The sequence below is a fragment of the Galendromus occidentalis genome, unplaced genomic scaffold (assembly GCF_000255335.2).
Source record: "Galendromus occidentalis unplaced genomic scaffold, Mocc_1.1 scf7180000077384, whole genome shotgun sequence".
Taxonomy (NCBI): Eukaryota; Metazoa; Arthropoda; class Arachnida; order Mesostigmata; family Phytoseiidae; genus Galendromus; species Galendromus occidentalis.
This window is the reverse complement of record NW_003805372.1, coordinates 61769-88863: the sequence shown is the minus strand read 5'-3', so window position 1 is coordinate 88863 and position 27095 is coordinate 61769. Positions and strand designations below refer to the sequence as shown.

The 27095-nt window shown below is 52.5% G+C and overlaps 1 protein-coding gene across 1 annotated transcript; it reads left to right on the top strand.

Annotated features, from left to right (window-relative positions):
* The first annotated feature begins 1154 nt into the window (after positions 1-1154).
* LOC114827978 (uncharacterized) lies at positions 1155-10430 on the top strand. Its single transcript, XM_029111188.1, has 8 exons — positions 1155-1296; positions 2694-2792; positions 4959-5151; positions 7253-7407; positions 7533-7611; positions 8022-8172; positions 9325-9475; positions 10119-10430. The coding sequence occupies exons 1-8, from the start codon at positions 1155-1157 to the stop codon at positions 10307-10309; spliced, it is 1161 nt and encodes a 386-aa protein (XP_028967021.1). The 3' UTR covers positions 10310-10430.
* The last annotated feature ends 16665 nt before the right edge of the window (positions 10431-27095 follow it).

The following is a 27095-nucleotide window of genomic DNA, read 5'->3' as shown; positions in this document are numbered from 1 at the left end:
CAGGCAGCCTCGTTTCCTTGTAAAGGTCCTGGCCATCCGTGACAACCACGCTACGAATCCCTGTGCCAATCGCTTCTGTCCGGGACACAGAAGCAATGGTGTAGCAAACGACCGAGCGACCGAGGAGGGACCCGTCGGGTAACGGCTGCATTTCTTGTCCCAGCTGAGGAACTCGGCCGGGCCCGCCAGCCGACGTGCGTCGAGAAATATGTGACCCTTGAGCGGTGGCCTGCTGCCACCTCCTCTCCGGTTGCAATGAAAAAAAAAAAGTTTGAAATCATCGCTTGTAGCGATTCCCATCGATGCTTTCGAGTACTGACTGAGCGAGGGGGTGGGAAGGCGGTCTTGCGGTGGTCGGATGGGCAAGCGAACGAGCGAGGGAACACGCGAGTTGGCAACTCCATCGCTGCCGTTTGAGAAGGGCCACGACCAGTGGTAACAATAAAACATCTCATGGAAGAAAAAGTGCGGCCATAAATTCTGTGGGGCGCTCACACCCAGAGCTGACGGCAGACGTTCTCAAGAGTCCGGTGGGAACGTTCGAGCTCCTTGTTCGCTTTGACTCTCTGCTCCGAGCAGCGTATGCTCAGCCAAGATAGCGGGGGACAGCCGAGCGAGCGTTCATACCTCTCGAATAAGTCTCCTAGGAACCTCTGCCCTCCGTTGCGAAACGGGCAGACCCTACTAAGGTCTGTTTTTCGAAGAGAGCAGGGCGGATATCAGTCGGAAAGGGTCTCTTCATCGTCGGGGGGAGAAAGTGGAATTTCATTGGGGAGGAGAAAGAATGATTTAAAGTCAGAACACTTGATAAGATAGGACAGAGAGCCGTGCGAGAATCGTCCGCAGCTGCTGAGAGCTCGTATCTGAGGGTCACTCGTGCGGAGGTTATTTGTGACACCTGCCTACGAGATTAGAGCCTCAATGAGCTCGGGAGAGAATTTTCCGCCCAGCTTCACTTATCGCAGTCCGGAGCGTGGCACGCTCGGGTCTCTAGTCAGTTCGTAAGTCAATGGTTTGAAACATCGGAATGGCCGGGAACGGCGTAGAGACGACCCGCGATTCAATCTTATTCTAAGCTGGAGAAACGACACGAGGGTTTCTTGGAGAACTAAGTTCAAGCCGCACGTGATCGTAGCCTGAGATACGAGCGATGGATGCCGACTAATGGACTGTACTTTTTCTTCCTTACAGTGGACTACAAGGTGGACTGCAGCGAGCAGCAAATTCGGATACGAGTCAATTTAGAAGGACACAACATTACAGATGTATATCTCGAAAACCTCAAGGGCTACCCTGGTGAGTGAATCGAATCCGGAATCTTCAGGAATTTCAATCGAATCGAGAGACATCGTCGAGGAGACGATGAGACTATTGCAGTACTCCCATGACTTCCCCATCGTATTCATCGACAAACATTTTCCGGGTTTGCCAGCGGTCCTGTGGGGCTCAAAGTCCCTCACGACGCCGACGCTGGAGCCTTTGCACTACCTGCTCGCAATAAGCTTTTAGCTCCGATTCGGCTGGGGAGGCACTATATTCCGCGATATTGGTTCCCTGCCTCTGCGGTGCCTTCGTTTTCAGGACTTTCGTATTAACCGCTAGCTGAGCCTTTCTCCTGACCACCGCTGGTTTCCATCGCATTCGAATGCCTTTGATGTTGAATGGCGCGTCTCTAACAAGCCAGAGTCTGGTCTTTGAAGTCAGCTTGTAAACCCCCGACATTGGGGTGGCTTCTTCGGGCGGGAATATAGCTCGCAAAGAGTTCTCCAAGCCCTTCGACACAATTCGCAGACTGCATCGAAACGCATGGAAGACGGGGAGACGGGGCAAGGAGGCAGACAGAGGATGTGAGGGGAACGATGACTAAGGACGATGCAGGGAAGCTCGTAAATATCCAATGTCGAGTGAGCGGTGGCATTTGGATCGATATTCACGCTCAGATGATCTCATTCAGGGAAGCCGTCATTTGCAGGCGAAGATTACTCCGCTGTTGATAAGAACAACCTCTTTGACCAGACCGACCTCCTGTGCGGTCCGTGTAGATTGCATGGCTTCCTTTCAGAGCTTGCCTGCTCCTGATGCACACCCGACAAGGGTGTGTTGGAGGTCTCGCCCGGTGTGGCTACAATGCTCCTAGAAAGCCTGTTCGTTTCCTTCACTTTGATTGAACTGTCAGTCTGGGCTGGCGGCTGGAAGATGAGCTAATAATGTATGACCTGTTCGTTCCACCGTCCGACCTTCCCTCCGCTACATGCTTTCTCCGTCGACGGCGATGCCTTACCCGCGGTGCCGCCTGCCCTTCATCCTTTTCTGCCTCATTGTTCCCGCTGACCCGAAGCGCTTTCCCCCCTCCCGATTCTCTTCCATCAGCCGCGTGCTGAGGGTCCGCCCGCGAACGTACACACCTAGTTACGTACCCGGAATAGACCGCTCTCTCCGCATGGTGTTCTCTTGTCGATGCAATCGTTCGTGACCATGGTTTAGAATCGCTGAGCCATAGGTATGCATGTAGCTGTGTTTCTCAGCTCGACGTGGCAACATGAGGTCTACGCATTTGTCTTGCGTGGATCATAGACCGCGAAGAGAAGGGACGAATCTGCTTTCATTGGTTCCGGCCACTCGCCACGAGAAATTACGTAGGCCCATCTACTTAGCAATCAGAACGCTGACGGAAACTTTTTGTGGGATTTCAGGTTGTACCCCAAACTACACAGAAGGTCGAACGGCAGCGATGTTCGAGATCCCGATCCGAGATGACTTCCGCTGCGGCATTGGGAAGATGACGAATAAAAAACGGTAAGAATAATTTTCTTCTTTGAGGCGGACGAGCCCAGGAGCCTGAATCAATAATAATTCTCGATGGGGAAATGGTCAGGGCGCTCAACACTAGGGGGAGTCGTTCTCAGAGGTGTCAAGCGATTTTTCCGACCCTCTGTTCCGAATGACTTCCGATGCAACGTCCGCCGTTCGGGAATGCTCTGGACGAAAATCGCGAGTGCACGCAATAGGCTAACCGCGGCGTTTTCCTAATGGATTCCGTCGCAAGATCGCTCGGCCAGCGGCGCATAGCCCATGAGCCCTCCAAGATCTCCACCGGAGCGGTTTTCTTGCTTACAGCTGCTCAGAAGTGGCTCCTCGAAGAGTTCGGCTCTTCTATGTTGCTTCCGTGGTACCGTATTCAGTGAGGGCGAATCGCCAGTCCCACCAGAGCCGGCTTCAAGTAGAATGGCCTCCCTCAAATTTTACAGCGATCTTGCCATCCACTCTTCCAATTTTCGAGGCTTGCGCTCACCCAGTCCTCAGCCGGTCAGCGCTGGCAGCTCGACCGACGCGATCATGATGTGAATCAGAATGTGAATCGGTTCAAGAGCATTCAGGAATTTCACTCGGAACTCTGCCTCGTTCTCCGTTTTCTCTACCGAGAATGCGCCTACACGCGAGTTCTTCTGTCTCGGTTGGTTCCTTGTAGGCATTAGGCTCACTTCAGATGCGAGTCTCTATAGCTCTTGTCATAGCGAGGAGGGAATCAGACTTGCCTGGAATCACATTGAAGTCTCCAGCTGAGAGTTCGTTTGCGTCCCCAAAACTCTTATCGGTCGGCAATAGTGAGTGCTTTCGTTGAGTAGCCTGAGAATGTCGGCTCGGTGGAAAGCTCTGATCGAATCTAAGACTTCCTATTGCTGAAGTGTTCCCAAAGTGCGCAGCCGGGGTGTTTTGAAGAGCCTGCTTCGTCGAGAGCTCTTGCTCCCCTCCGGACCCCCAAATGCCTAGGGATGGCCTCTTTCCCACAGATAAGAGAAGTCGTTGGAATTCGCGTCACCAGCGAGTGACCTGTGAATTCCGGGTCTGTGAGTGGAGAGGACATGGTATCGTGCTGCCGGACCGGCTCTCGAATCCTGGCGGATTCACGAAAGGAGAGGAAGTCGAATGGTAGAACCTTCGGATTTAGTCTCCCTGGGATCTCGTACATCAGTCCTTGGACAGTCCCTAGATAAATGTTGCCGGAAATTCACTATGATCAGCGATTTCTCCGTCCGACGACCTCCCTTTTTGAGAAAGGTCTTTCCATAGTCGGTGCACAACAGGCGCGTTTGCTCATTCGTCTAGACCTGTCGGTCCGGCTGACCCGCGTTCCCGTGAGGAATTAGTAGTGGTCGGGGCAGAGCCGAGGACTCGTCGGAGGACTCCCCGCGAGTCCGGGGTCGTCGCAAGGACCCAGAGCACGGGTTCCATAGGTACGGAGTCCGATCTTTCGAATCATCACCAGACCCCTGAGGTGGATTCGCCTGCGGACGAAGCCCCATTGTATAGCACATATCAACTCTTACCGGTAGATCGGTGTGAGCTTGCCTGGAGACCGGGCATCTTTCCCGAACAGGAATCGACTCTCTGGGGTTCACGTATCAATCATTCGCGAGAACCCGCGAGAACCCCTCACGACTCCTTTCGCTAGAATAGCTTTCTCCTGACGGCAGCGAAAGGCGATACTCGACATGCGTTGTGGAGGGCGGTCGTATCGATGCGCAACGTTGCTCCTACGTAGTTAGTTTGTCGAATGAAATTGGAGGCGTCACCCCCTGTCACGACGCATTCTCTCTTTTGGAAGTCGACGCCTGGAGAAAGTTTCTAAACATGCCACGGAACGACAAGGCTGACATTGTGAGGCAAAAAGTGGCGCCCTACCCTACTCTCCGGGTGACTGGCTGGGCCATGACATTACCGATAATCAATATTCCCAATGCTTTTTGCTCGGCCACTAGACTCGTCGAGACAAATTCAGCATGGCTTTTGGAATCGTTGTCGCCTGCAAAATCGATAGCCCGCTGTCTGCGGGTACACAAGCCCTCTTCTGATCTCTGACTCCGGTTAGATACCGTCATACCTAGGGGTGTCTGTGGAACGATGCATATCACACATCAGAAGGGTCGCAGTATTAAAACTCTTCTGTTTTCTGCAATTACAGGGTTTGAAAATCTACTTCCACCGGGTGGTACTCGAGGACGGAGCTTCGAGCGGCTCACCGAGTCTCGGAGCCTTGGTGAGGCCGCGGGAAACGATCTTCTTCAAGTGCCAGTTAGCAGATCGCAGGCGTCTTCTGCTCAACAGGACCAAAAGGGCCAATTCGTTCCCCTTTGAACTTGTAGAGCCAGAGTAAGTGTGAACTCTGCCGGTAAGACAGGTCCTTCCAGGCCAGACAGCGATCGTGAGCGACCTTAATTCTCATGCTACGGTCAGACTAGGTAGCAAGCGAGAAAGCATAGCCAACCCGAAACCGATCACCGCAGTTTCTCCACCAAGATCGTCGCTGGTGCTGGGATTGTTGCGATTCACGCTGCCCGACGTGCTTTCCCTGACCTCACCTGTGGATGTTGGCTGCTTCTTTCGAGACATCCACAGGTCCGAGACTCTAACTCCCATGCGTGACAGCCTCACATCTGCGTGCAGCAAGTGATTTGCTCGAGCTGAGTGACTTCGCTGTGATGAGGAGAGATACTAAATATTTTCCGAAATTGTGAGAGTCGCTGCGTTCCTCTCCCTGGCTCGTCTGGAAGGCGGCGTCCTTCTCAGACTGGAGCTTCTCGGGAGTCGAGGATCCGGAACGAGTGGATCACCACTGATGCGGGAGATTTCGTGGAGATCTTCGTATCGCCCTCCTTATCCTATTGAGATCCGGACCCTATTCCGTGTTTTCGTGAGCTCTTATGACCTCTATAATCCCCCGATCGACTTGGAGTCAGTTGCGTCCGATCCTCGCTGTACATAAATGCTCAGAGTTTTGCGAAACTCGGTTCGGCAGGGAATCAGATAGGTCTGTGGTACCGGGGGCCGGGGCGCGCCCATCCGAGCCCACTGGAGCATTACCTCAGGGTTCTGTATTCGGGAAGAGGAGAGATCGGCTGGGCGGCCGATCGGACGCCTGATCGATTTGTCCGGTCCTGTGCCTTGTCATCGTCCTTCCCCTGGCGTCGGTCGGTCGTCTTGCTCGAGTCGTCGTCATAGGCTTTGCAGACGGGCTCGCCCTCCGCAGTCATCGTCCTGCTTTGAGGATCGTCTGGAGGATACGGAAGCGGGGACACAACGTTGATGACGCGGCTCGACTGGAGCCCGTTCGGAGTTTCCCTTTTGCTTCTTGGTTTCGTTCTCTCATCGCATGCTCTTTCCTCCCTCCGTCTCGTTCCTCTGATTGACTCCCATTGATGGAATATCGTAATGCGGTCCGACGATTTTTGTTCTCTGATCACCGAAGGCACTCGAAACGTTTTTAGCTCTGATATCGTCGCTTGCCGCGGAAACACGGAAACAACTGTCGGATGCTCCCGGAGGTATGACTCCGGAGCGCACTCTGCCACCGGCAATCACGGCAGAGAGCGTTTTTTTCTCCCTCTCTTCCACAACCACCCGAAGTTTCATACGTCAAGTACAGAAAATCGTCTGGGCAGGAATAGCGGCTCAGATCGAACACGAGTCTTTCAACGGAATCAGTTAATCACCTCCATGGATTCATTCGATTTCCATTCCTGTCTAGCCTCTCCGAAGAACGATGTAGAACTCCTGTCTTCCCTGTGGAGGAGCTTGCCGAGAATAGCATTGTTCACTCGATGCCCAGGCGAAGCCTGTGAATGTGGATTTCGGCGTAGACGCCGTTGTTGTTTTTGTTGCGGATGTGTTGTTAGGCATGTCTGTTCGTGGCTTGCATTTCGATGGCAGCGCTTGCTTGCAACAATAAGCGACGGTGGCTCCGTTAGTTTCCCTCGTTTCCTCTGTTTCCGTTGTTGTCCATCGGTCCCAGTGGTAGCCCATGACTGCCCGTAAGAGAGACGGAATTCCGATGGCGTCTGCTCAGCGTTTCCTTGGTTGCATCCACTGTTTCTCGTTATCGCCCGCAAGGACATCCGCGACATCGGCGAGAGCGAGGCGGACTTGTAAAAAAAACTACACGTCCCTCTGTTTGAGCCTCCACGGCTAATGAGCTGTGCAAATCGAGCAAGCCCCATTCCATTGACTCCTTCCATGTACTTCCGAGGATTTTAGTCCTTGCGGTCCCTTCTCCGCTCTAGTCAAGTAGGTTCGGGCTGTGGTCTCGATATTCGCGCCGCCCATGCATGAATAATAACTCGCTTCTAGCGCTGTCGGTCGCGGCTCTCGCGAAACGGATAGGAAAGTTCCCCATACATTCTCCCTTGCTCCTCCGGAGCCCTGGCTCCGGCCCGCTTCCACAGGCACTGAATGAGATTTCGTCTGTCTCTTGCAGTCATTTGAACATCACCGAATACATTGAGGCACATGCGCCCGTTCCATATTTGGACATAGGAATTCGGCAGAGCGGTCGCCTCCTGGACACGTCGTACAATGTTCAGCCAGGCACACCGCTCGAAATGGTCATCTATCTCGACCAAAAAAGCAAAGGTGAGTGGATTCCCGGACGTATAGAGCAAGCCCGTAAAGGAGCAGCTGAGCGAATTGAATCAGATCGATCGGGGTGACTCCAGAGCAAGACTCCTGATTTTCAACGCTCCTAATTTTATTTTCAGCGACGTACGGAATCTTGAACACCTTCCTGAAGGTGTCGGACAGCGCGGGCAAGCAAGAAGAGGTCATAATAATGAACGGGTAAGCATCGGATGGATTTCGAATCCATCTGCAACTCAAGCTCGACCCCACAGAGCCCGTCGGTCCCCAGAGTCAACTCGTCGGCCGACTGGTAGCTGTCTGTCCGCTGCGATAAGGCCACCCGCAGGAATTAATCGATACTGAGCCTAGAGAAGCGAAAATTTTCAACAGAGCCCCGGAGTCGATCTAAATGCTGATAATAGTGATGATGATGGAGGGGTGGCAGCAGCTGCATTCAACGGCACCTTGAGCCTTTCCTCGAATGAGGTCGGCCTTTCGAGTTGGCCGCTCCGACCCATCGGAGATATACGAAGTATCCGGAGTTGCGAAATCCCGAAGCTCTATCGGGAAGTCGCTTGAATCGTTATGGTGGAACCCTGGGAATGGACACGAAATTCTTTTCCTTTCAGCTGTTCAATCGACCCGTACATCTTTTCGAATTTCAAAACGCCCGACGGAGGCGACACCCTCAGTGCCACGTTCAAGGCGTTCAAGTTCCCCGAGTCGACCTATGTCATGTTTTCGGGAACAGTGTCGATATGTATAAACAAATGTAAAGCGGTGAGTTTGTTTCATAGCTCACAGAGTTGATTTTCGTTTTCCATCAGTCGGAAAAGCTATAATCTCGGAATTGGGGGCAACCAGCCGTGCCATATGCGTCGGGGCGCCTAATCCCATGAGCTGATGCATAAGAGACGAGTCAGTTCAGTACGCCTTCGAGTAAGATAAGTAACGGGATTAGACTCAACAGCGGGAGCTCTATATCACCGATCGTGTGAATAAGCAAAGGTCGAATTGTTAGATTGTGTCTACCTTTTACAAGAGTATTCATTAGGGAGAGAGGCTGTTTTTAGGGTATCTTCAACGTCTGACCTTTTTTACGGGATGGCGAATGATAGTTCCTCTCCATAAAAATCCAACTGCGTCCCACTAGGCTCCTCTCCATCTAACCTAGTCGTCCCCCTACTCTTCGGCTTGTAGTGCTTGGCAGGAACTGGTTCTGAGCAGCAGCTCGCTAGATCACGCATCCGGATTACTAATTATGTTCCATGTGATGTTTCCATCCTCTTAGCGATGCCTCCGCTACAGCCGAGCCCTCTCAAGTAGCTATTCCTCTCAGCCACCGACACATCCGGAACATGCATTAGGATCCTCATAGCCTTAGTCGCACTTGATTTCGCGTCTTCGAATTCGTAGTTTGTACTCGCAAAGTGGACCATCGACAGCTTTTATGGTTTTTACCTCGGAGCGCTGCGACTGCTCCCATCCCTCCGGGAGCTTTAATGCACTGGTAATAGCTCGGGGAAGAATGAGCCAACGTGTCGCCCAGATGCGAATGTGGTCACCAAGATGAAATTTGAGCACCGAGGAACATTTTAAGAGTGAATCGGCGTCGCTAACCCTGATGAATGAGCGTTATCAGCAGCACCCGAAACAGCTGATGCCGCGTTCTATTAGTCACAATTCTCGTAATGGCGGGTGGTGAAATTTAAGGCAGACTTACGATTATTACGGAAACTAGAAATCGTCTCGAGAAAGAGATTCTGAAATCTCTGAGGTATAATGTCTCGGGCTCGCCATGCGACTCGTGTTCATTATAGTCAGTTCTTGGAACGTTGTGACAATCACAATAATTTCGAGCCTCGGTCTGCTCGGCCGCCGGGAATTCCTAGAGGTGTCATCAGCTGCTCAAGATAAATTAACTTCTTCCAGATCTCGTGTGGAAACGGACAGTTGGGATTCGGCCGTCGCAAGCGGGAAATCCCGGCGGCTCTTCCGAAAGACCCTAATGCGCTGTACAGTGTAGAGCTTTCTACGATGCTGAGAGTCCGCTTCGACGACGACTTCTTCAAACTCAACAAAGGTACGCTCCGAAACTGAATTCAATTGGATAATTTCTTCCCGCTGTCTCTGTTTTCCCACGCCGCCCTCGAGGTTGAGCAACAGCCTTCGTCGATGTTGGAACGATCAATCCAAATCATCACATTCCGCTCGAGCTCGCGCCTTGTTCAAACACAGTGATGGATAATGAAACTCTGAGCAAAGTGAACCGAATCGCTTGACGGTAATCCCGAATTTGGAAGCAAACGTTCGTTTCGTGCGTCGAATGTCAAGTGTTTGCAGTTTTCGATTGCCTGTACCTGGAGTCGTGTGTCGACGGTAGTTGCGTCGATGAATGATAATTCCCGAATTTTTCTAGCACGGGTCACCCATTTCGAATGCTCGAGAAACCGTGATTCCGTTGAAGTCTCGCTCAGAACGACTATGGGGGGTGGTTCCATTTGCGCAATATATCGCAGGGCTCAGTCCATGGTCGCACTTCAAGGCGGAAGCTTGATCATAAACTCACCCCGCGGCTAGAAGCTTTGGAACTAATGGTTGCCTTGTAGAGCGGATCCGAGGCCGATGATTATTATCAAGCCGTCGGAATCCTAACAAATGAGCAGGTGCTTAGCCGAAATGAACGGAGGCCAACACGTACAGTATCTCACTTCGATATTTTTCAGGTGCGTTGTCCGGTGAGTTCAAGGAAGGAGCAGCGGTTGCATCCCGCTTCATCGAAGCTGAGACACGCGGAACTTCGGAGCAACAGATGTATACATCGTCGTCGACGTTATCGCTTCGGAGGCCGACGCAGACTTCCGTCTACAATCTAATGATGTTGATCATCTTAGTGACAGTGATGAAATTCCGTTGATCGATTGCCTGCTCTCCGGATGAACAGAGGATAATCGCTTGTCGGTCGATTGGCCTCTGCAGGTCAAGCGGGCAGGCATTTGAGCACCGCTCTCTGTACTACTGAATGTACTATATCCAAAGACATCCTTAACGAACGCCGCTCCGTCTGACGTCGAATCCGGGAAAGTCCCCGAAATTTTCTCAAAGGAAAAAACAAGCTCTGTACCCAGACTTGAACGCGACGACGGTATCGAACGAAGTCGAACCTGAGGACCATTCCAAGCCGAGATTATTCTGATGATTGCGAGAGGATCGACTGCTTGTCGGATCGTGAGCTGATTCAGACGAAGTGGCGTCATTGTATATGAATCTTTCTTAACAATTATCGCGATGATTGAAACGTCGATGGGGGAGACATTTTCCGGGGAAGACACAAAAAACCTCTGCCAACAATCTACCAATAGAGACAGAAGTCGAAGGACGGCAAGCGAGAGATGCGATAACGCGAAATATTTTTCCCTGCTGGGAATGTCAGCTGTTGTCGGATAGTTTCGCGACGAATCGGAGGACGACGAGTGGGAGAATTTGATTCGTTCGCGAGTCCCCGCATCGCGGAGCAGAAGGAATTACTGAAGTCGGAAAGGGTACGTACTCACGACGACCCGAGTCGGTGAGGGTTCTCGAAAATTTGAGTGCAGGGAAACCCTCTTCCGCGTTCTTTCCGTCGTGCCGCGTGAGCCTGAAACATGAGACAGCAATTTTGCAGTGCAGCTAGAGAGAATGAAGAAACGGAAAGCATATAGCGGAGCGATTCCATGGAGACGGAACTCTTTGGCCCCGTTCATGTTCGGAGCTCCCCAGCCTGGAGATTCTTGTAATTATTATCGGATCGAGGGGGAAACACACAATCGCCGAGATAACAACCGGCGATTTGCCGGGCGTCGGATTACGGTAGAGATCATATTAAACCGCAGACCGTCGCAGGGGACCGTCGGAGAGTGAGGAAGATTACAATAAAAAAATATAATCTCACCTGAGAGGACGTTGTTTTCCTTCCTCGCTTCGTTGAGGCTCATAGAGAACATTACGTTGGTTCTGGAGATGTGGTGCATACGAGGGTCTCGAGAAAGGGAGCAGTTTCCTTCTAAGTGATTACGTTCCACAGGCTTCACTCGAGACAGATCAGACAGGGAAAGAGTTCGTCATTTCATGGAAATATGGAAAACTGCGAAGGACTTGACTCAGCTCGACTCAAGTGAGGGATAACTCAGAAATGTCAAGCTTCGTGTGGAGCTTGGGCGAATGGAGGTCTCGGGGAAAGTTTTGTGAAAAGAAGCCGGCCACCATCCAGAACATCAGAGCGGAGAAAAACTCAGATAAGAGGGAGCCAGAATCCTTTTGTCCGATGCGGCGGATCCACGGCCTTTGTTTCCTGCGGCTGACATTCGTCCCATCAAACTGCGTCTCGTCATCGTCCGCCGTCGACGGAATTCCCGTCGATTCCAGACTCCACGCCTGAATTCGATGAGGAATATCTACAGCTGCGTTCTCAGTCTAGACCCAAAGAATGGGGGAGGTCACAGAACGGAGCAAGAGAGAGAAAGGAGAGCTCATGCCACGGTACATACATTGAATGAAGTCTGAATGGAATACATAGATGAATGTTGAGGAAAACATATCGAAATTATTTTTCAAATCGCATAATTTTCCGAAAGTTCCTCCGAGTAGTACCGAAATCTCGAAGATCTCCGAGTCGATCTGTAGTGCAAGCTCGGACTCGCCTTCCTACTTTCTCCTCGTTAGGTTTCCAGTTTGTCCAATTGGTTCTAATCTGATACGTTGGCCTTCAAACGTCCAATCGAGGTAAACTCGTGATCAGAGGGTCGAAGACTATCTCGCTCCACCGAGTCTGATCGAATTGCTTGAAGGGAGTGTTAGTTGTCCCGCAATAAATAGTGTCCGAATCCCAGGCCACTCACTAGTTGGAAAGACGGACAGCACATGGGCCCGGCTCGAGCAGTCCTATTGAGCAGGTAGCAGTCACTTGTGATACCAGTAGTCGTTGGTCGACAGTAGATGCAGCAGCGGCGAAGGCCTCAGACGGTCAGGCGCCTGGAGCGAGCCGCACCTCGAGAGATCCTTGGAGAGGGATCGAGCAAGCAGCCACTAAGCGTCCTGGATCGGAGTCCACTGGTCCGTGAAATGATGTACAACAGTCTCCGCTCGCCTCCGTCCACTAGCGTAGTATACAGCCGGCCTAAGGACCAGTGAACTAGCCAGCCAGTCGTTGGCCGCTGAGGAGACCTACGAAGACCGAGGTCGAGAGCGTAGGACCCATTTTCCTAGACGTTAACGCTCCGTCTCGAGGCGTGCCGCAACTTATAAGACGGCTTTTCCCCCTTCAATCTCCTCCCAGATCCATCCTGAACGAGACACAGCTACGTTCTCTCCTCGATCGCGGTCCCTTGAAATTTATGTGGACGACCAAGTCTTCGCGGGAGCTCGCTGTGCTGACCGGTACTCGCACTCCGAGAGATGAATGAGTTAATTTCAAGAAGGGGAAAGATTGCGGAAGTAGCGGCCGCGTCTGCCAGGGGATCTGGTATTCCACATTTTTTGCGTGATAGAGTACTTCGCGAATTCTGCGACGCCCGTTCCGAAAGCAAGGAGGAGCTTACGGTGAGTGGCACACAAGTGTCTGACCGCGGAGAGGAATACGGGCCACACGGTCATCGTCAGGTCGTCGCTGTCAGAAACGCTTCGAATCCGCTCTTCCAGAGCCAAGCGGCCACTCGGCGAGCAACCGAAGGCCCCGCTAGTCTAGGCACTCTGAAAACGGCCACCCCGAACGCTCGAGCTCGATGTGTTCTACGAGTACGGAGTCTGCTTTATTCGAGAGTCCAGTGCCACTACGGGTTTCTCTCCTAAATCGAATTAGCGTTGGGCGATCGGTCGAGACTCAGTCAGATAAGTTTTCTATCATACTCCGGATTCTATCATACTCCGCCGTGCTAATATCAGCAGCCTCTGAAGAACAGCCCAGCGCCACGAGCAACGAACCCGGCAACCGAGGTCCTTAGGGAGAATCTTTGAGCTTCCTGCGCGGAGCAGAGAGAGATTTTATTTTTCCGCTCTGATTTCTCATGCTCGGTGACAAAACAAGAAAGAAACATTCCCAGCCAGTCTTCCAGCGGCATGCTCGCACGAAGCGGAAGAAGTACGCCGGGGGGGAAGGATTTAGGAAAGCGAATCAGAACATGGCAAACGGAGGAATCTTAATCGCAGGTACTAGATACGTGTCGAATCGGGAGCTACAGCCCCTTATATCGCCTCGGTCACGCTTGGGCGAAGCTTAATCCTCTCTAAAGGCCGTGAAATTTCTCGAAGCCTCTCGGAGGCTCCGGAGGGAAATGAAAGTGTCCGGTCAACGGCGCGACCGACGTCTCGTCTCAGACACCGGAACGTTCCCAGGACACGGTGGCGATTTCGTTAGCAGCACCAAGATGTCGTGTTCTCACAAGACTGAAGGAAAGGAGGGGGACGCTGATGAAGCACTCAATAGGGGCTCTTGAAGGCGCTTAATGCGATTCAGTCCCTGATGGGAATCTCAACTTCAATAGAAGAAACGCGATTCCGACGGCGAGCTGGTGAGAAATATATTCGTTCCTCAGCGTGGTCGTGGTCGACGACGTCTTTCTAATTTTCTTCCGTGGCCTCCAGGAGCTCATCGGAACAATGAAGTTTCCCTAATGAGTTTAGCGCAGCCGGCCTCGGAGACACGGACGACTCGCTGGGGATTGGAGAGAGCGTCAAACCGAGAATATTTCCATAGAAGTACTGCCCACGGAATTCTATTAGGAAAGCGAGCGGAAAATGTCTCTCACGCTCTCGGCGAACCAGCGATTTGTACGACCAACGAGTCCGACCTGGTCAGAACTCTTCCGAGATGTTCATGCTTCTTTCATCGACGTGGTGGAGCTTCAAGGGAATGGCACGAGACGATGCTGCCAGGATTTCGCGACACAATTTCTTCGAATTCTTCACTTAAATACACTGCCTGGGATTTACGTGGGTACTCATTTATGATTGATCCTCGCCGGACGTCAAATATACGGTCACACTCGACGAGCTCTGGTCAACTCGGATGCTTGACCGAGCGGGCCCGCCTGGACTCTCCATCAGGAGACCTACTCTGTTCCTGTCTTCCGGAAAAATCCGGACTTTATTTTTCTCCGTGAAAAGAACGCTATTATCCTCACTTGATTCTCGACTGAGAGAACGCGGCGTGTGAGACTTCATCTGGAATCGGTAGCGATGTAGGTCAAGAGACCAGTGAGCAAGCTGTGTCAAGCGAGCTTTTCTTCTCTTGTGCAACTTTCGTTCGTCCGTTTTCAACGGTCTGAACTTTTAACGCGGCTGGTGTTTCGAACAGCTGGTGCGATGGGTGAACCTCATTGATTTGACGAAACGAGAACCGCATTGACGACGCCGAGGGAGACGTCGCTTTTGTCTCAAGTAGGAGAGCGTGGCTCGCAGGAAAGTCAGCCAGATTCGGAATTACGCGTCGAATCCTTCGGTCTATATTCGTCGTAAATTTCTATTTCAGTCGTATATTTCAGTCTCGATTAAGCTCGAAGGGATCTGAGGAATGACCTCGAATCGTTCCGCTCGGAGTCACTCCTGAAAACCCCCGACGAATCTCTTCCCTTTCCGCAGTCCTCCGACCCGTATGCTATTCGCTCCTGCGGTTGTGTGTGACGTGATTGCTTTATCGGCGAGCGCTGCGCCGCTGCGATCAATATCTATTGATGCATCGCGCCTCACCTCCACGTGTGCAAACCTAGGTGATAATGGTGATGATTTTCCTCGGCTCTAGATTTCGGGTCCCATGTTGCGGGATCGAAGCGCCAGCATTAATTTGCTGGAGGCCACGGACAGAGTATGCGCATACGAAATTCGCTCGTCTGTCGGAAAGGCGATCAGAGCATCGATTCTCCATGAAATTCAGATGCGATAGGTGTGATCGATTGATGTTGAGTACGGAATCGCAGTTCGCCCTGCTCGGCGGCAGCCCGTGGAACACCATCCCGGATGAGAATCCTTCCGACAGTCAGATTCAGATTTTCTTCCCAGGTTCGAGAAAAACAGAAACTGGAAGCGTGGAATCTCCGCCCTCCAGCAAACCCCTCGCCTAGGCTTGTATTGTAGATGTGCTCAGATTCGGGGAGAGGAGTCCAATACAGACAGCGGGGGTCGGAAATGTTGTCTCGCGAGTCAGCTGCGTGACCCCGCCAAAGTCCTGCTCAAGCGGCTGGCGAGTCAGCTGCAAGTGAGTTGAGACGTGCTGGTCAGTCTGGAAATTTGTTTGGTCCCGCTAGCCAGCCAGTAAGTCAGCTGGTCGCTACACCCGGAGAGCACGTTCAACCGTCCTGAGCTGAGTAGGCAGGAAACGAAGGAACGAGAGGAGCCGGGCAACGAGCGACTCAGCGACGATTGAGAGAATGAGCGTGATGCCATTCTTCCTTCCTGAGGCTCGGAAGCCTGCTAGATCCGAACTCTCCCTGCTTCTCGTCCTCCTCAACCGTGTGCGGTAGAATGCATTTTCTTCCCTCATCAAGGGATCAAGCTACTCAAATGAAGAGTCCGTCTCGCAGGATGTTGTCGCCGACGCACGATTTTACTCGCAAGGAAGCTCAGACCCTCATCGCTCGGAATCTCGGACGAGGCGCGGGACGGGCATTCGATCGTATATGTTTCCAGAGGAGGCCACACGGGTCCAATCTGAGTGCAATTTCTGGATCGATGCGATCCGGAATTCACGGATCACAGATGACGAATTCTCAAAATTCATTGAAGATCTCCCTACGAGCCCACCTGTGTCTGAGGATGCAGCCTCCTGATAGCAAGCTATCCTCCTCCTCCACTAGCGCCATTCCGCGAGTCGCGCTCGCGATTGAGGACGATATTCACCCATTCATCGGTTGGAGGTCATTTCCGTACTCGTTCCCCATCTCCTCATTTCCTCGCCGAAACCCTTGCATTAGAGCCGAGTTTTCCAGTTTCGCTTAGTGAGCTCAGAGAAACGTTGCTTTTTCCGAGAGTGGCTCGGAGTCTCCGAGGCCACCGGAGGGGCTGTCGGCGAATGAAGGGAGGCGATGGAAGTAGGTCTCGGGGAAGGAAAACAGAGCAGCTGATAGAGAATGGGAGCGCGTTAAGTAGAACGAGACGCGATCGCTCGGCGGCCTGTTTACGATAACTACCGTTCCTTGGTTCCCGTTCGGAAGTCGTTCCCACTTCACTCGCTTCCGTAGGCGTTTATCTATTTCGAACGTGACTGTAGAACACCGCGAGAGAGTGATTGGGGGGAGAGTTCCTGCTCAAACAGGAAAACTCAGTCTCGGTAGCGGAATGAGGCCCTGAAGACCTTGATCACATGCCTAAGCTGCTGTATGCTGTATGTACCTCATGACCGTTTGCATCGCTCGTCTCCTCGTCTCGGTGTCGATCTAAGTCCCTATCGAAGGAATCATCGTCAATCGAACGTCATATTAAGGCCTCGTGATGAGTGCGCCGTCACCGAAGAATTCAGAGACCGATGGGTCTATAGGTCTGCTCGAGATTTTTCTGTAGACGAGCGACGCGTGCTCGCTCAGGCAGACGAATGGCCGAAGCGGAGCTCGACGTGACCACGTACATTCCTCCGGGACGAAATTGCTCCGTCGAAATATTACTCGCCATTTATCTGGGAGACGTTTGCTCCTCGCCTCAAGTCGACTGACAGACTCTCGGAGAAAGTGCCGAACAGAAGATGAATATCCCGGGACAGGGAGGACTCAAGGCAATGACCGACCGGTGTGGATTTGCGAGATAGGGCTAGCGGGAACATTCGGCTGAGGAACGTCTTCGCTCTGAATAAAAAACCATCGTCCGCATAATAGCTCGGCGTGGGGCGGGTGCAGGTAGCGGTCAACTGCCAGACAGAGCCCCTGACACGCTACCTCCACAAGTGCCGGCGGTAACGCTCCCTATGCCGCCGGACATCTGCGATTGACAGCTCAATCATCGGCGTGCCATTGATCAATACAGGAGGTAGAATCCGTCGGTGACCCTTGCCGCTTCAGTGGTGAAGCCATGACGAACATTCTCGGAGCTCTAACCTTCCGCCGTCCATCCGTTCATTTATTCATTTGTTCTATCCCGTTCCCTCTCCGCAGCGGGGAACGAATCTCGATCGGGATGATCCCGGAGCACACAATTGAGGGCCCTCATTCAGTACAGCCGCCTCGGAGGACGTAATTCCACGTGACGCAGCCGTCCCGTCGAGGTTGAGGCCTCAGTGTGGTGGGCTCTACCCCTGGAATTCCGGTCGGGAACTTATGCGCATTTGAAGATTTCCCGCTACAGCGTCCTTTGAAACAGGAGACGATGATGTGTTGAGTGTGGGAGAAGACTCCTATCGGGAGAGCTCCGGGTTCCTCGAGGGAGAAAGCGTCGAAGGGAAAATGTCGGGAACATCGCTCATCAAGAAGAGTTATCTGTCCGATGGTGACACCAATGAACATGTTCAATCCAGAGGGTATCGGGTTCTGAAAATTTCGGAGAGAGTCCGACGTCTGCTTGAGGTGCTGTCATTCGGGAACGGCTGGTCGCAAGCGCAACGAGGAACAGCCTGAAGCCTTATTGAATTACTGTTGAAACGATGACGTCAACGACGTTGGCAACGACGACGGCGACACCGACGTCAATAACAACTACGACGCAACGTCGTCAGGGAGGACAAGTTGAGGGTCCTGCGATAGACGGCCTAGGCTCGAGCTCGAGAGCAAGATGGCGTAGCCACGGAAAGCCAAGAAGATCTCTCCTTCCGTTTTCGTCGAGGAGGTTTTCCACGACTGTGGCTCTCGCTGTCTTCGCGCCGCTCGCGATGGGAACTCTTATCACGACCAAGAGTGCCTCACACTTGTTCGACCAATCCAATACATGTCAAGGCGTCGCAGCAAAGCGAGCCTGGGCGAACGGCAAAACAGATCTAGAATCGCGGTCCGACCCGGGGACGCGGTACCGCATTTCTGCTGCTTCTTCCATGGGCCGCTCAGACTTTTTCCTTCGCGTGCTTTTTCGTCGCCTCGCTCTCCCGCACAAAACCGCAGGGTGAGGTTACGAGTGGCTTCGTCGAACAGACAAGATAAATAAGTCGCTCCGCCAATTCCTCTCGGTTGTGTACCTGCGTACGTGTGTCACTCGAGTGCATCCGACGCGGTAGAAACGACGCGGACCGCTAGCCTAGTACCGAATTCGGTTCGTTCGCCTTAGAGCGGCCGTGTAAGACCTAACCGCGAGCGAGACTTGTTGAATGGAAGCGAATGCTAGTGGCGCGAATCATCAGCTGCCGGGACGCATTCGCTACCCGAGAAGCTCGTTCCATTCGACGAGGAAAGAGCCCGAAGGCTTTAACTGCGTAGAAGGAATCCGCGGGAGCGTCTTCGATCGCTTCCCGAGCCCCGTCTATCGGTCTGGAGAACAAGTGGCAAGAACAAGTTCACACGACTCGAGACGACCGGGGAGATCCTGGCAACGAAGCGTGAATATCGAGGGAAATCGAGGAGAACCTCTCGAGGCACCAAGCAGGCCGGCGACGACGAGTGGCTACCAGGTCTCTGCTCGTTCGTTGGAACGAAGCTGATGACCTTTTCCGAAGGAATAAGTTCCGGATTGAATTTCGTGGAAGACGCGGTGGGTCGTATTCTCTCCGCAGGCTCCCGACCACGAATCTCAGCCAGAACTCGAGGTCCGCGGAGGCGACTGTTCCCCTCCAAGTGCGCTGGTCCTCGTGCACACCTTCCGCCCATCTGAGGTCTACCTGAGTGAGATCAGAAACAGAGTTTTCTGAAACTAGGCGAAGGGTTCCCGGGGCGGTCACCTGGAGCGAATTCCGTGTCTCTGGAACCCTCAACTTCAACAGCCGACAAGTTATTCAATCGAAGAAACTGTGCAAGCGATAAGGCGGCTTGATAGGTTCAGTCACCTCATGGGAATCGTCAAACCCATTCCACACTATCCTCGCTCGGTTCGGGATCGTATCCGAGGGGCGAGCCGTCACTTGAGCTGAGAATACTGAGACATTCTGGGACTCAGTCCGAGTGAGTCTCGCGACCGCTGCGTGTCGAGTTTCAGAAAGTTGCTTCCCTCTTTGCGTCCCAGTTTCCAAGGGGAGAACGTTTCCCTCCGCCGCGGCCGCTTGAAAAGCCTCGCCTCCCGCCTCGCCTTCCAGTGATGATGTGACGGAGGGCAACGATGGCCGGCAACGCAGAGTGAAAAAGATTCACACACACGCGCTAACACGGAAGCACCAGTGTCGCACTCCTATCGCTCGTTATATCTCATGTGTAGAAATGAAAAGATTTCTCCCTCGGTGCGGAGACCCGTCGACATGGCAACATGTGGTAGGGCACACGAGTACGTGAAGAAGGAGGCCAGACGAAAACGAAGATAGAGGCGCACGCGGGAAGCTGAAGGACAGCAAGCCCCGACTGACTTGTTGCCGCAATGACAACGACGAGGGCAACAACGGCAGAAGACGCTGCTTAGAAATGTCACATTGCAGCGATTGTCAATCTGACGCGGCTTTTATTGACGTGGCTTACGTCACGTTTGTGTCAGATCTGATTGCATCTGTTCTGTTGAGGCTTTTTGTCTCCTCGCAGAAGGCAACGGACGGCCAATACGGCGCGACGGACCCGCTACGTTTGTTATTCCTCTTTCCTCGCGGTCCCCTTTCGCAGTGAACACGCATGCAGACTTCGCCTACACGTCCGCGTTCACGCTCTGCGCACGCGAAAGCATATGCGTACGCCGTGTTCAGAACGGCAGCAACCTGTCGTGCTCGTCGGCTGGCTTTTTCTTCGAGCGCACGCGGGATACATGCGTCGCGCGAGTCGATGAAAACGAAAAAAATCCAGGAAGCCCGGAGCGAGCCGAGCCATTTTTCAGCCGCAGCTGCGGTGCGCAAGAGACATTTCTACCAGCAGGGGGGAGTAGCGGACGAGAACACTACCGAACCGCTGTTGCAACAACGACGACAACGACGGAGGAGTATTTCTCTCTCGTTGTAGCTGCTTGTTGTCGTGTGACGGAGCTTATTTGCATCCGAAAAACAGTCAGTAGAGACTTTTGGGTTTTGATCGCTCCGGATGCTCTGCCACCAACTTTCAGCCTCTGTCCGCCTGGATGACTCCGCTTGCGGAGCGGCTTTCCCAGCTCCTAGGGAGACGGCTGGGTGGGGAAAGAGGATCCGAAAAACGCCTCGAGTTATCCAATGATCCTTTTTTTCTGATGTAAGGACACGCACCGCGGTTCCATCCAGGAAACCATTGATGGAGTGGTTTTGAGCAGCCAACCAGACTGCCAGACAGTCACGTATTCAGCGGATCGAACGTAAACAGTGAAAACGGCGCGGAGAACGAGAAGGAATCAGGTTCTGTCTACGATGAAGCCAGTCTTCGGAAGCCCCCCGACTCGCATGAGGGTGGACGAGTGGATGGAAAAGCGAAAGCTAGCGTTTTTATGTTGGCGGTGAATGGCGCAGAGCCAGAGTCGAATGGATCAGATAGACCAATCGAATAACAGACTCGGATGAAAGAAGCTCGATTGCGTTCTAGGGCATCATCGAAGAGAGCTGCAAAACAAAATTCTCAAAACTCGACCTCATCTGGTCTCTACTGGATCGGCTCGGGGCGAGCAGGGGCCGGAAGGGGAGCGGACCGATGAGATCGTTCATCGGGGGAATCCTTCACACTCGCTGACCAGGATCAGCCTCTTCCCCTCATCTCCCTGGCTTATGTAAAGCAATGAAAATCCAAAAGCTATGTACTCATTGCTCCGAGATATATGTATGCTCATCGGACACGCTGCCCATCGAGTCTCGTTCGCGTGACACAAGCAACGCTCCCACGCATTGCAGCGCTGCGAGTCCTTCATTCTTCAGCGCGGTGGGCTTCTCGCGTCCCTCGAAAATCTGAATACTCACTAAGTCCCAAGTGCTCTTAATGCGCTCCGGAAAACAAAGGAAGAAAATTCATACGACGTGACTGCAGAAAGTTTTCGTGGTTCTGCGGCTCGGCGATATAAAACCGCGCCCGGAAGCGTCGTTTGACGAGACCCCTGCAGTTTTTCTCGAACGAGGACGACTTCCTTCCTCCTCTCCCTGGACATTGAGCTTCGAATCGGGTGGCAGGCATCGGCTACACACCCAGCAGCTGGGGCTTACGCGCGACAACAAACAGTGGGAACGGAGCATGAAATACATGGACGGACATTTTTATAGCATCATCGTTGGGTTCCGTTCCTAATAGCTTCAGTGACGTCCAGTTCATGCTATGGCGTGAAAAGGGAAGCTAGACCGTCACGTTAGAGCCTTGAGAGCGACGGAAAGTTCAATGCGCCCATAGAGTCCGGATTCCCTGCCCCGAGAAAGTGTCCCCGGATGAATTCTGGGTACCTGCCGGTCTTCAGATCGCTCTAATCCTCGGTCACTGGCGGAAGGAAAGAACCCCAAAACCGGTGAGGGCCTGGATGTTGCAGGCGCTGAAACAGCGACCGCGACTCATTCTCTTCCAACAAGCTAAGGAAAGGCACGGCGTTACCCTTCTAAGCCGGAAAGAATAAATTCTACCGTCTAGCTGGAATGAAGGCTCTGCTCGCGGAAGAGTTCCAGGAAGGTTTCGAATGGGACGCTTGGGTTGAGAAAGCGGGAAGACGGGGCGGCTAATATTCTTGTTCATCTGACTTCCGCTCCACGAGTCTTCAAATGAAGAGACTCCCTCGGAGAACTAGCCGTCAATCTGGCAGAGGATCGCCGCGGCTTCCCATTTGCTCTCGAAGACTGGAAAGCAGAAACAAAATAAGGAAAGAATTGAACGAGGCTTCACGGTCGAGAGGGCTCACGGAGAGATTTTCAAATATACCAGTCATCCGTGAAGAATTCAACCATTCTCGTTGAAGCCCCGGGAATGCTCAGATTGACGATAATTTGATCCCAGAGAAGGAGGCGGACGACGAAAACTCATTGTTCCAAAAGTGCTCCTAATGGGGGAAGGTCAGAGATGATAATCCATGAAATGACCAAGATACCGAAGACGGGCGAAATTGTCACTTAATCATGATTCAATACCGGATACCAATAGCGGATACCGTATGATAACAGTGAGCTTCCGATGGAAGCGCCGATACACGGCGAGCTGCGCACTATCTCGGGCGCTTTTCTCGCTCGGGAGGATTATTTATCGTCGTTGCGAGTATGTCTCCCAATAAATGCATTGCTTTCACTGAAAAACACCTAAGGACAGACAGGCAAACACGGAGCTCGATTGGTCGTCCACGTAATCCGGTCGCAGCGGTTTGTTCTCGGATTGTGATAGACGCGAGAACTCGCTCATGCGGAAGGCGGAACAACAGCAGCGGATAAAGACTGTCTTAAGATCCGTGGCAGGCATCGCGCGGCGGCGTCGTTCCGAGCCGGGAGAAATGCCGTTTGGGAACTGGCTGACTTTCCGACACTGCTGCATGCTGGGTTTCGAAGTCACTTAGGACTTGGAGGGTTCGGAAAAGGTTCGAAGCGGATTCGAATCGATGCGAATAATGATAGGGACACAATCGACCATAGCCCGGATATGATCATGTGAGTGCGGACACACAAAGATCCTCCCATGGATGGAGAAAGTCGATTGGAGGGCGATTCAAAAGGGACCATATACAGCTCAAAGGCAATAACGCGGCGTAGGCGCTCATGGTCGAGCCATCTGATCTCATAGTCCATGAGCCCCAAAAGAATCATTGTGGCACTCGCAGACGTCATCCCGATATAGAGCATGGAAATCCTCTTCCGAGAGAGTATGAACTCGGACGGAGCGACTCAATATGCTGCGATATCCATCCTATTCCGATGAGTCTCTCGAAAAGCGACATCGAGTCCATACTCATTGAGTGAGTCGGCACTCTGCCGCGGATGAGAAGACTCATTTCGGTAGTTGAATCTATGCAATATTCGAGAGAGTCGACAAAAGTAGAATGGACATCCACCGAGTCTCGATCGAAGAATTTATATAGATTTGAAGACTGACTTCCGAGAGGCGAGAGCCGCTGGTGGAGAATTAAAATTCGCGTGACAGAAGAGCGAAGAAAATTCTTCGTATCAATCTTCCTGTTCGATTGAGCTTCTGATTGAGATCCGCAGCGGTGCTCTTGATATCCCAGATCCTCATGGGAGAATAGAGGAAAATCCTGGGAGGTTTCGCGGGGTACAAGGACAGATTAACAAGAAAGTCGTGTGCGGTAGTCGTCAGCGGCGGGGCGCTGACCAAACTATTACAATAATCCATCATCGGAGTCTCACCCCAATTCATCTTATCTGACGAGACCAATCTAGATATTGACCGTTACAAGAATCCCCCGAGCTCGAGCGAGGGCATCACAGCGATTCTGCTGTTTGATGGATAAAATTGAAGGGAAGCGCAGCCTGATAGAGAGCGAGTCCCACAGGGCTCGGAGCGATGTGAAAGAATCGGGTTGAACTCAAATGGGGGGCCGCCGCGAAAAAATCACGAGACTGTTCATGAGAAATGCTGGCTCTGTCACACGAAAAATAGCGTCTTCTAGCGATCGGTGATGCCAGATGCTTTTTGCTTTCTATCAAGACTTCGCTGCATCGAGGAAGGCCGGATTCCATCTCGAGCCGTATCCCGACTCGAGAGGCTTCTCGCGCTGGATGCTCATTGTTCGGAGAATGATTCACTTCCCGCCGCACCTCTATCCTGGGACGGGAATCGGTCCTGCGCTGAAGTCATGGACAAAGAAACTGGAGTCTCAGGCTCTGGAAAGAGCTCAACTCTCGGAAATTATACTGGAATAGTTCTTCTACTGACAAGTAAACATTCTTTTTTGAAAATGACAATCACCAGGTTTGACATGCTTTTCTGAAAGTTTCCGAGCCCCGGAGCAACCCCGAGTCGTTTTTCCCTGCTGCCCTGCATTTCGTACCCCTTCCCAGCAGACTCCGAAACCCGGAAAAAACACCATTTACATCGAAATCCGGGATATTTCGCTCGGATATCGTTGGGAATGGGTCTTTCCGGGCTTCGGAACCTGGGGAAAAAACATTTCCATCAAAATCCGAGAAAAATATCCCGGATTTCAATGTAAATAGTGTTTTTTCCGGGTTTCGGAGCCTGCAGGAAAGGGGTATGAAATGCAGGACAGCAGGGAAAAACGACTCGGGGTTGCTCCGGGGCTCGGAAACTTTCAGAAAAGCATGTCAAACCTGGTGATTGTCATTTTCAAAAAAGAATGTTTACTTGTGAGTCGACGCAGACCGGAACTACAATGCCACTGAGCCCAAGGACTGTGTTCTCAGGGGAAGTTTGCGCAGAAAAAACGATAGGGAGGATGGATCCGGGAATGGCGCGAAGCCGTGTAGGCCGAGATCTCTACAACGCCGAAGCTGCGGAGGGAGGGATACGGTGCAGAGGGATTCAATGGACTGTGTGCTTAAATCTTCGGACTCTCCTCGTGAGACAATTCCGGAAATCAGAAGAAAGTGGAAAAATCCCCATGAGGTCCGTGGAAATCCGAAACGTGGGAGTCGGAGAATTTCCCGGATCCTCAAAGTCGACAGGGAGGACGAATGATCCGCTCTAGCCCTCTCCACAGAGACTTGCCCGGAAGAAAATCACTCTCCGAGCAGCAATACTGGACACCGAGAGTCTCGACCCGGCAGTCATGCCGAGGTATTCGCTCCGGAAAATCGAGAGAAGTTTGGCCTGCGGGAAACGCATCGCATTCCACAGTGGTGTTTTTGAAGCGCGTCCACCTTCACTGACTCGGGCGTGTGCCTCGAAATTTCTGGAATCTTTTGGATCCTTCGCATTCTCGCACCTTTCGGCCGGTGTCTGCGTTGACTCCTCATTCGCGGTGCCTGAGAATGTCGGGCCCTTGCCCGGTCACCCTTTTGCTCCCTCATTTTTCTCTCGCGGAATTCCTCTCTCTTCCCACATCTGTTCTCCTCCATAATAAACCAAACTCCCCCTTGCGTTCGAGATCTGGAGGGCTCCATGGATACCTCTGGCACCTCCCAAGCCGGGTGGTCTCGCGAAGGAGCTCACGTCTCGAGGCTCAGCCGTTGGATCCTGGCATGACGGCTTCCACGCGAATAAATTGGCTGGGTCATCTACTCGAGACTTTTAAACGTCATCACTCGCATAAAATAATTTCCGCAATCTTCCCCGGTGGACGGAAGGACGACGGTGAGACAATCAGGTAGATTGATGAGGAGCAGAAGTCGGGGCATGGCCGCGCACTGTGGGTCCCGTCTTGGAGTACCCTCAAGCTCCGTATACGGGGAACCCTTCATTCACTTCACGCTTCATGTGGGGAGTTCGCTCCGTCCTCCTGTGCGGAGATTCTTATCCGATGAAACCCCCTGTCAGCGCTCTTGGGTAATTAAAGCTATTCATGGACAACCAATCATCATTTTTCCGGATTCACGCCGAATAGCTACAGGCCCAGCCATATCGGGTCGGGGGGGCACGGTCCTGAATTGAGATGTCGTCTGAGACGGTCAGAACGCTGCGAGATGCCGAGGAGCGATGATGGCTTCTCATCCGTCATGAAGATTCCGAATTCTCGAATCGCGGAGCGATGAGTCGCTGACCCTCGTGCGCTTCCGCGGCTCGTATTCTGGCATCACGCCTCGACTCGATGGATGTTCGAGATGGGTGGGCGAAGGTGAGGATACTCAGTCCGCTGGGTAAGCCGTTCCTGATGATCTGTGGGATGGGCGCAAAAAGTCTGCCGGTCAGCCCATGGGTTTTTCCTCGTCCCTTGTTAAGGGCTGCTGCTCTGCGTTGCGACCGAATGCGAGCCCCGATAGGAGCAGGTGGAGATTCCCGGGAGGACTGAGAATCATCAAACACAAGAGGGTCGCATACTACGCGATGCAGGGCTCGGAGCTCTGGATACTCGTCGATCCTGAAGGTCGCGCAACTCCCACGATCTTTCACGATCCTTCTCCTGACCACGCGCGGCGAGCAATGCAGGAGCTGGAACAAGCGTCCGGTGACCAAGCTCATTATCCTCCGTTGACCGCCTTCCATGTATACAGTGCCACATGTGGCAGTTGCGCGTAATCCACGAAGAGATTCGCTAATGACGGAATTACCGTGCACGTTTACCGAGAGGAACTCGAGAACAATCAGTAAAAGCAGAGGCCGCGAGATTCCCCGAAGGCAGCTTGAAATATTCTTTGGCGATCTCCTGAGTGGGACAGAAGGGAGGAGAGATCATTGTATTCCACTCGACGTTCAGGGATTCCCGCGTATGAGAACGAGCCCTCAATCCGAGTCCGAATTTCGGCAAGCATGGAAGTCTGTGGAGAAAATAGGTATAAGCATGAAGTATTCACGTGGGAGCAGGGTGGAGCTCGATGATGACTACTCAAAAAGGGAAATTCATCTTGATCTCTGCGAAGTTACCTTACCGAGGGAATTGCAACCTTAACCCCGGGACCCCCTTCCGGCACAGAGGGCCAGATTTCGGGATAGGTAGGAACTGATGCGAAAGTCTTTCTACGAAGAAGTGTGCCAGAGGCGCGACGCCTCCCTCCCCGGGGCCGAAATGATCGATCAGAAAAGACGAATATTCTCCTCCTATGAGAATCATGGTCATCTCCAGCCGCAACAGACGTTTATTCCGAGGTCAGGTATGTTCGCGCCTTGCCGTTCCCAATCGTGCAACAATAGATGGCAGTAATCTCC

Excerpts from the sequence above, each read along its gene's own strand:
- LOC114827978 (XM_029111188.1), top strand. The coding sequence starts at position 1,155 with ATGCCGACTAATGGACTGTACTTTTTCTTCCTTACAGTGGACTACAAG. Across the intron at positions 7,408-7,532 it reads TCTCGACCAAAAAAGCAAAG|CGACGTACGGAATCTTGAAC; the intron begins GTGAGTGGATTC and ends TTTTATTTTCAG. Across the intron at positions 9,476-10,118 it reads CTTCTTCAAACTCAACAAAG|GTGCGTTGTCCGGTGAGTTC; the intron begins GTACGCTCCGAA and ends GATATTTTTCAG.